We start from the raw sequence: 9,884 nt of genomic DNA, 5'->3' as shown, positions 1-9,884 counted from the left end.
TGTGGCGGGACCTGTGAGATTTGGTTTGTTCAACATGAGCAGAGCAGAGGAAGTAATGAATGACCGCAATGCATTCTGGGTGAGATGCAGGCCTTCAGCATGCACGTTCATACATCTGGAATGACACTTGACACAGCGGCATGGATACCCTTGAGGGCAAATCAACTGGGGCAAAACACACACAGCACTTTTAGAAATTATTTCATCCAGGACACCGTCACCTGCAATTAGTCAATAATGTCAAGTGATCTATTTATATCTGGTTGTGTCATTACCTTCCAGCGTATCTCCTTCCACCACCGTTTGCGTTCTCCTCCATCTGGTGTGGAAGTCATTAAATAAACAGACCTTGCAGTGAAAATATTCACATTTGCTCGCAGCACTATACACTCAAACAGCCATTATGAACTCATTGAATTAAGCTGTGTTTGAATTTTAGTGGTACCCTAAGTGTCCCATCAGAGTCCGTCTGTCTTTCTTTTCATGTAAAGCAAAGCAGATTTTATCCTCATTTGTGTTAAATAGCTTCTATTTCATGCACTCCGACAGTGATTATTCCTGCTATCAAACAGCCTTGTCTTTTCCCTGTCTGCAATTCCTCCATTACAACTGTTAAACAGCTGCCATCTGCCCTACTGTCCTCTCTACCAGGATAGCAGCGCTTGACCCATCTGATGTGGCTTCAACCTTGGCCCAAAACAAAGAGCAGCACGAAGGGGAGCATGCGATAGCCATGTCCGACCTCCCGCCCAGCTCCACAGAGGAGTCGGCCAATACTGGACCAGGACCAGACTCCTCACAAGACCTCAGGACTTCCATTCTCTAGGGGGTCCAACTGCTGTGTCTCCTCCAATAAAACCCCCAAAAGCCACTCTCCATCCCTGCACCCAATTCCCAATTTCCCCAGTGAATTACCCCGAATTCTCGTCCCTTAACCAACCCAACACAGACTGCCTTGGATTCTGACTGTAATAACTACTGTATATTAAAGGGCCAGCTTTGTCAGAAATTCAATTTTTGAGTCTCATTCCCAACCCGTCAAATACTGACGCTTTGGGATTATAGGTCAGGTCAGTCTCCTTCGCAAAGCGTCGGTATTTGACGAGTTGGGAATGAGACTCAAAAATCAACTTTCTTACAAAGTGGACCTTTAAGGTTGTCAAAAGTACTGATACTTTAATGCTGTTTTGATATCACATGTTTAGACTATACATTATCCACGTAGCTCGACTGTATCGAAGTTACCAAAGTACCAAAGTTATAAAACAATCAGATTTTCAGCCCGAGGCTGCACGGATATAAACGTGTATGTTGTATTTTGGTACAATATGTGTTCAGTGACTCGTGACAAGAGGGAAAAAATATAACCCTATTACTGCATGTGTGCCAATGATTTCATTTTTTTTGTCTCTCGGTCGTGGTATCGAAAGAAGTATCGAGTATCGTTTTTTTCTAGTATTGTATTGAAGCTTAAAATTCTGGTATTGTGACAACCTTACTGTATATGTAACACATATTGTATTTGGTGTTTATAACTTTGTGTCTGTCCGTGTGAGTGTTAATTGAAAGAAAGAGAATCTGTAACAACTCTGGCGTGTATGAATGTGTGGAGGAAGGAGTGTGCATTAACAGGTGAGCACGCTGGGGTGAACGATTGTCTTTTAAAACCCTCCGAGCGTGTACGTGAGCGCGTGTGTAAATGAGATAAAAAATGATGTGAATGTAGTTTTGGCTAGAATTCATTTGTTAAATGTTTTTCATACTGAACACAACCACATCAGTCATATGCTGTACAAAGCTGTTGAACACGATGTGAAAGGGACAGCGGCTATGGACAATTTTCCTGTTTTATCAACAGCTAAGTGCAGAAGTGCTGTATAGTACCATATCTGCATGTCATTATGTTGTACAATACTATCCTACAAGAAGAAAAAAAGATTTTACATTATTGAGATGAAGTTTAAACTTGATTTGATTTTTATTCTACATAACTCCTGACCTTTGTATCGTCATTTATGATTTGAGCAGAACCAAATTAAAATGATAATGTTATATTTGTGTTTCCGTTCTTGCCCCCCAGGATGAATTTTCTTTTCAATTTAAGCACACAAATTGAGTAACTACAGGGAGTAAATGACTCACTTGTGTGCTCAGGTTATCAAGACTTTTTCCCCAGACACTGGACAGCCTCCACAGATATGGAGCCATCATATAGTTAGCCATCTCACAGTTGAGTCTTTTTATTGTGTGTGTGACCACACACGCACAAAACTGGCGTCATTTGGGTTATGATCACAAGGCGTATGAATGAGTATTTGAGAAGGGGCTTGAACCCTCAAGTGTAGCCATGTGTACTGTGTGTCTACTGTGTGTGTGCTTACACAAGGCCTGGTCATGCGCTCAGCAGCTATTTAAGCCAAGAAATAAGAATGGGCCGACTCTTGGGGGGCTACAGTTCTGCAGACAGAGAGGAGCAGCATGCACAGTCAGAGGTAGGGGATTCACACTGATGCCTTTTCACATAGTGAACTGTAGACATAAGACAAATGTACAATTAAGCTACTGGCAAAGTTAAATAATAAAAAAAAAAATTCAAAACAGTTTTATTTCTGCCACAGATTCAATGTTGTGCGTGGTTAAGTAGTGCATTCAATAAGAGGCAGTATCTGGTGCAAAAGATACACTTTTTTTTCCAAGTTTTTTTTTTTTTTTAATTGGTAGCTTTTGTTTGGGTGCTGTTATCACTGTTTTGTTGTAAAATAATTGCTCCTGCCAAATTGTTAGTCACTCCTTCATTCATCCCTAATCAACAAGCTTCAAAAGACAAGCAAATCTAACTAAAAAAAAAAAGGTTGAAGCAAATCATCTCTTGCCGTCTATTGTTGAAAGCATTTTTGAACTTGTAAGAGTTGAAAGCTAATGGCTTTGTGAATTATGAATAACGACTGAAGCTGCCTGCAGGGGCATGTAAGAAGTGAAGTTTCAGAATAATGTTAAGACAACCGGCTTTAACAAGAGAACACAAACCGAGTGAATTGTTCTTGAGCTTAATTGAAGTGTATGTCTGCAGTGTATTGAATTTTTTTGTCTTCATCTTGCCAAATGTGTGAGGATGGCGGCCCCCTACAACTCTGAACATGATAAGTGGTTTAGAAAAAGATGGATGGATGGATGGATGTAAAACAACTCTCAACACGTAAAGTGTTTCTACTCTTTCTCTACTCTGTGTATCTAAAATACTTGTCCCCTTCTTTCATCTTCCTTCTCTGTGGATGGCAGCATGTGGAGATTGGGTCTCCTGCTGGTGACCCTGTGTGCCACCCAAACGCTGGCCCAGTTCCCCCGGGAGTGCGTCACCCCTGAGGGGCTACGGAGCGGCCAGTGCTGCCCGTCTCTTTCAGGGGCGGTGGGGGATGAGTGTGGTTTGAGCACAGGGAGGGGGCAGTGTGTGACCATCGCTGCAGACAACCGGCGCCACGGTCCCCAGTACCCTTATGCTGGACGTGATGACAGAGAGAGGTGGCCACTGAGATTTTTCAACCGCACTTGCCAGTGTAATGGGAATTTCACCGGCTACAACTGTGGGCGCTGTCGACACGGGCTGACTGGACCGAACTGTGATCAGAGGATCTCTGTGGGTAAGAAAGTGGATGCTGGCCCAGGTCAGCATTGACAACTTAAAAATTCAGCCTCCTACTGTACAATTTAAGATCTCAGTGGGCCTCAAAGATGTGGGGAAATACATGAGTCAAGGGAGTGACGGAAACATTTATTGTCAGGGAAAAGACATGTATATGTTAATTTTTAATAATCTTTCCTCCTCTCTTCCTGGCCCCCTGTCTTCCCCTTCCTCCATTAACCTCGCTCCAGTAAGGAGGAATATCATGCAGATGAGCACAGCTGAGAAGCAGGCATTTGTGAATGCTTTGGACCAGGCTAAGAGGACCGTCCACCCTGACTTGGTCATCTGCACAAGACGGTACAAACATGAGCATATATCATTCTGTATGGGCTCGATTATAATTAAAATACAGTCAGAATATTCCACGAATTAATGAAGTAATTTCAAAGGAAGACTGATCTTTATTCAGCCAGTCTTTGGTCTCGTATCAAGACAGTTTCGCCCAAGGATCTGCAGACTCAGTCTAGCTGAGTCTGGCAGTTAAAAGCGCTGTAATATAGCTATGGGTGAGCCCATGCTGTGTTTTGAAAATTATCAGTGAAATCGTCAAACTTCTCATGGCGGCTTTCTGTTGAAGCTGCAGGTGGAAGAACAAATTATCAGTTTAGGCAGGTGTGGTGGGATTCATAATCTTTTAAGTAACAGTACATAAATCTATGAATAACCTCCTACCAAGTCATCTGAGGATTATAGTAGATTAATTTTCTAAGCAATTCTCAGCTGCAGGTAGAAGAACCCTTTTAACCTCCTAATAAAAAAATTTAATTTCTTCTGTGTTAATGGCCAAGCCTGGGATCTTAGCTGCAGGCCTCATATTAGAAGTCGCCCTCAGCAGCTACACACAGAAACAAAAATTTGCAGTTCAGCTCTCACACATCAAATCAACCAATATGAAATTCTGCACTGACAAAAAAGAAGGTAAACAGAGCTATGTGGAGGTGAACACGTCTGCTCCACTCATCTGCAGGTACCAGGAAGTGTTCGGGCCCGATGGCAACACCCCGCAGTTTGAGAACATCACCATTTACAACTACTTTGTTTGGAGCCACTACTACTCAGTCAGTAAAACCTTCCTGGGGCCGGGCCAGGCCAGCTTTGGTGGCGTTGACTTCTCCCACGAGGGCCCTGGTTTTGTCACTTGGCACCGATTTCATCTGCTGCAACTGGAGAGAGACATGCAGGTGAGCGGAGGGCAGGAAGGGAGGAAGGGAGGGAAAGGAAAAAGTGAAGCAGAGGAGGCTTTTGGGGCTGATGGAGTGATGAAGGAGGAAGTGAGGACAGGACAAGCCGAGGAAGGAAAGAGGCAGAGTGAGGAGCTGTCCTGGAGAAGAGAGGGAAGAAAACAGACAGAGAAGTAAAAGAGAAAATGAGAGGGGAATGAAAGTGCAAAGATCTTCAGTCAGTAAAATATAAATATTGATCCATCCCTGAACACCTGCCTTCTTCCTTTATGCAGGACATGCTGGGGGACGCCACCTTCGCCCTGCCTTACTGGAACTTTGCCATCGGAGGCAGCGATTGTGACATCTGCACCGACGACCTGCTGGGAGCCAGGAGCTCCTTCGATATGAGCTCCCTCAGCGCCAACTCCGTGTTCTCCCAGTGGAGGGTCATCTGCGAGAGCGTGGATGACTACGACACGATGGGCACCGTCTGCAACAGTAAGGGCCGGATGCAGACAATACAAACTACAATCGCACTGTGCAGGGGAACAGCATTGATGTACAGCGTAGTCTCAGCTGCATCAGGAAAGAGGGCAAAGAGCTCATAAAGAGAGCATGTAGAACATAAGCTGCTATAAATAATACCTCACAGCTGTTGTGCTGCATTCGATATTGCCCGCTATTACTACAGTTTGTTTGAAACTGCTCAACTCGTTAGGCAACTTCTACTTCCCAGTTGCACCCAAAGTATTGTAAACGCTTGGTTCTGAACCTTTTTTTTTCAAACTCAGCTAGCCTAATTTGTCTGGGGCTAACATAAGAACACAGTAGCTTTTCAAGCGTTAATTCCCAATGGGTCAAGCAGTTTAGACCAGAATAAGGCAACCCTGTGTGACACCGTAATGCGCTGGACTTTAGGTGATCAGATTTGCAGGGATTGGATCTCATTCCACGCTGGTGCCAGATTACAAACACAAAGTTTTCGAGACTTCATTCATACAATATTTCTTTTCATCTTCGTCTGTGGTATAATAGAATCAATCCTCTTTTACTTTACTACAAACAGATTAGGGGGGTGGGTCCCTTTTGAACAATCCAGCATGTATAAGAAAAAAGCTGAGGGAATTCGGTAGCAGGTACAACATGTGATTGGTCGACGTGTGAGTGATCTGTCTCATTAATCCCCTTGGAGAGTCATGACAGGCCCCTGTATTTCGTGCGTCGACAAGCTAGCGTCTCCTTAAATGGGTTAGAGGGGGGGTTGCCTCATTTGTGCGTGTGCTCGTTGAAGACAGGAATCGAGCAGTCTACCGGTTCCTTTGATCTGAGGGAATAATCTTCAAACAGACAGACAAGTCGGTTATGTAGCCTTCTGTTTATGCGCTCGTGTGCGTGTGTGTTTACGTACATGTGGGAGAGGGGGAAAAAAGACAGAAAGAGATCATGCGTGCAAGAGGGGAAAAAAGAAAACCTTCTGTTTCACTCACTGCTGTTGACTTTCAGTGAATTATTAAAAAAGAAAACTGCCATCCTGTCATGTTTAAGGCTGATCAAACTAGTCTAGACTCCTCCGTAGAATTAGAGTTGAATAAAACAACAATTCTAATCATCTCACTTCTTTGGCCTGTGTCTCGACTACAAAAAAAAAATTGCTTTACAACAAGTTGTTCAAGTTATAAGAGTAGATCACTTGAGTCAGACAATATTATCTCTAACTGTGGGTTCTGTCCTTATCACTCAGGCACAGAGACCAGCCCCATTAGGAGGAACCCAGCGGGCAACGTGGCTCGGCCCATGGTGCAGAGGCTGCCAGAGCCCCAGGATGTGTTGGACTGTCTGGAGCTCAACACCTTCGACACTCCACCTTACTACTCCACCTCCTCCGAGAGCTTCAGGAACACGATTGAAGGTGTGCAGTTGTGCGTCACGGGTCAGAATCGAACCTAAGATTTAACATCTCCCTTCGAGCTCAGTCTCCAGTGCTGCTGAAGTGCGGTGTGACTGCACAGATACAAGCACCAAGCCAAGAACATAAACACACACACTAAACCCTCCACCCACATACAGATTGTTAGCTCCATAACATTTGTTGTTCCTAATTTTGGTAAATCAAGGCTTTCATTTAATGACTTTTGTGTTCCCTATTTTCTAGGGTACAGCGCCCCCCAGGGGATGTACGACCCGGTGATCCGCAGCCTCCACAACTTGGCTCACCTCTTCCTCAACGGGACAGGCGGACAGACTCACCTTTCGCCCAACGATCCCATCTTTGTCCTGCTGCACACGTTCACCGACGCCATCTTCGACGAGTGGCTCAGCAGGCACCAAGCAGGTGTGCACAGGCTCAACTAGACACAGAAACATAACCCACTCAGGAGGATGTTTGAGACGGATAAACCTACTTTTTCCCTCACCCTGCAGGTGAACTAGTTTACCCAGAGGAGAACGCTCCCATTGGGCACAACCGCAGATTCAACATGGTTCCTTTCTGGCCTCCTGTCACCAATGCTGAGATGTTTCTCCCTGCCCCAGAAAATCTGGGATACTCTTATGAGGTCCAGTGGCCAAGTGAGTAGCAGCACCCACACATACACACACATATCCACAAAAAGTCAATGATCCCTGATGACCACTTTTTCCACAGCTCGTGCCTACACCCTGTCTGAGATCATCACCATCGCCATTGTTGCGGCGGTGCTGGTGGTGGCAGTGGTGGGAGGCGTCATCGCCTGTGCCGTGCGCGCCCGCTCCTACCGCTCAGCCGAGGCCCTGGAGCCACTGTTAGGGGAGACCTTCCGACGCTACTCAGAAGATGACCGGAGGCTGGACAAATCGCAGTCTGTTGTCTAAATTCATGCCTTTGCAGAGAGGCCTTAACATTTTAATGCAGTTGTTCTGTTTTTTTTTATTCCCTAACTTCTTCTAATAAAGTTGAACTGGTTTTGAACCCAGAGTCTGTGTTTCCGTATCAGTGCATTCGCTATAAATTGCGAGGCTGGTAAGAGCCTGTTGTTTTTTGACACATACAGCAGAAGTGATCAGTCTGCAGTCAAGAGGTCAGACTGCCTGGAGCAGCCAGGCTTTTAATGAAAGGGGAAATGGCTGGTAGACGATATAGCTGAATGTTTCTCCCCTACATTGTCCCTTCGTGTTCCTGGTCTTTAGGTCACTAACTGTGTGAAGAATACACAGCATGGTATGAACACACCACAGAAGGTCTTAATACTAGAGGCCTTTGGCTGCAGGCACAAATTTGCTTGTATGAAGCCCGAGGCTAACAGGCAAATCAAACCGTTTAGTTTTCATGTTGCTTCTCACCGATGAGTCAGATCAAGTCCATGCAAATGCCCGTGTGTTCATAACAGCACACACACCGCCCCCATGTGGATGTAACAAATAACTGCAACAGGAGGTCACTTCTATAACAAATCATGTTTAACTTATGCATGATGCATGATGATTAAATGCATGAATTAATGCAGGATGCATCATGAATTCCTGTCTCTAACCATAAACATGAGCATGTCACTATGACTGTGATTAGTTCACATCAGTTAAGGAATGTCAGCAGATACATTATACATTATACATTAATTTATATGTAATAAAGAAAGGCGCAAAGAAAATGTGATTTACAGTATGTAACTGCTTATGAATTTATGTTTAACATCAACAGTTTGCATCTCTCAACCAAAAACAAGAAATTCATATTTCTACCAGAATATGTGCTGTCCTGCTTTCAGAGAGGCTGAGTAACATGGAAGTTTAATTTACTGTTATGTTATAAATTATGACTGTATATCTTGCTGCATGTAGGTAATAACAAAGGTCGGCTTTATAAAACTTTAAGTTTTGCTGGACCAGAACCCTGAAGTATGACCAGGATTTAGACAAATTCTTCAACAACGAGCTGTATGATCTCACACTCCTTAAAGCTCCATGTGAATACCATAATAAACATTCACTAAACTTTAATTCTAGATGGAATGGTTATCTGGCAATATGCACCATTAACTACGACAATGAAGCTGCTACATACCTATGACACACTCTTCACATACTTAACAGTGGTACAAAAGAGGAGCAGGGTCAGAGAGCTTGCACACAGCTGACAGTGAGGACTTCAGTGGTACGTCATGTGTTCACCATAACCTCAACACTGTTTAGTGGATTTTGCTCTTGCATGTAGGCCTGTGTGATTTTAGCTTGATTTTTGAGCTACATTATGCGGAGAAAGCCACTCCAAAACAGAAATTACCAGTTTCTTTGTCCTATAATGACCTTTTCATCTGCTGGGAAAGGCCACGTTGAGTCTTTGAATCGTGGCCTCTTAGAAAATTGCGAGAATGGAAATAGCAGCCACCTGCCACTGCGTAATTACGCAGTAAAGCAATCATGCAACATCTACTATGTACTTATGATCCCAGGTTGCATATGTGAGGCTAAAGTCAGGGCTGTGACTACCGTTGAGGACAGAGAGGTTATGTACTCAGTGTACTTTTCTGGATATTTAGGTGCAGTTTACATTTCATCAAAGGTGTAACTTACCTTAGTGGGCTTAGAAAAATGCAAGTACCATTATTTTTTTGCCTCAGTGTCTTAACTCTGACAACGATATAAGGACAATTGTAGAAAACTGCTACAGGGCTGATATGTAAAGAAATCGTTGGATGAAATAATGGATTAAAGAAAGAAATGTCATAAGAAAAGAGAAGAGAGAAAGAAAAGAGTGGTATTATATGATCGGCAGATCTTTGTTTTAATGAGTCATAGCTTAAAACTCATAACAAGATGATGCGTTGTGTCATGCAGTGCTTCTCTGCTATGACTGCATGACTGTTTCTAATTATTTCTTGCTTCAGGCTATGCCTCTGAATAAAACAGAATAACATAGGGATGTGTGACTCTCTGTGCCAAAATCCCCATCAGTCCAGCTCATTGTTTGTGTGAGCTGGTGGCATCTAAATTGACAACTTTAATTGACTGTAATTACTCTAGACCTGCAGTATGTACAGTGACCTCACTAATTCCTGCCGGGA

The 9,884-nt window shown here is 43.7% G+C and overlaps 1 protein-coding gene across 1 annotated transcript; it reads left to right on the top strand.

Moving 5' to 3' along the window:
* The first annotated feature begins 2,478 nt into the window (after positions 1 to 2,478).
* On the top strand, positions 2,479 to 7,695 carry tyrp1b (tyrosinase-related protein 1b). Its single transcript, XM_073469336.1, has 9 exons — positions 2,479 to 2,492; positions 3,280 to 3,638; positions 3,871 to 3,979; positions 4,650 to 4,863; positions 5,139 to 5,343; positions 6,587 to 6,754; positions 6,998 to 7,177; positions 7,267 to 7,413; positions 7,490 to 7,695. The coding sequence occupies exons 1-9, from the start codon at positions 2,479 to 2,481 to the stop codon at positions 7,693 to 7,695; spliced, it is 1,602 nt and encodes a 533-aa protein (XP_073325437.1).
* Positions 7,696 to 9,884: the final 2,189 nt, after the last annotated feature.

This window comes from Pagrus major, chromosome 1, assembly GCF_040436345.1.
Source record: "Pagrus major chromosome 1, Pma_NU_1.0".
NCBI classification, from domain to species: Eukaryota; Metazoa; Chordata; class Actinopteri; order Spariformes; family Sparidae; genus Pagrus; species Pagrus major.
This window is presented reverse-complemented; position numbering and strand designations above follow the sequence as displayed.

What these genes read in the sequence shown, in the direction of transcription:
- tyrp1b (XM_073469336.1), top strand. An exon ending in TGATCAGAGGATCTCTGTGG is followed by an intron (nt 3,639 to 3,870) that starts GTAAGAAAGTGG and finishes ACCTCGCTCCAG; the next exon opens with TAAGGAGGAATATCATGCAG. An exon ending in TTGGTCATCTGCACAAGACG is followed by an intron (nt 3,980 to 4,649) that starts GTACAAACATGA and finishes ACTCATCTGCAG; the next exon opens with GTACCAGGAAGTGTTCGGGC.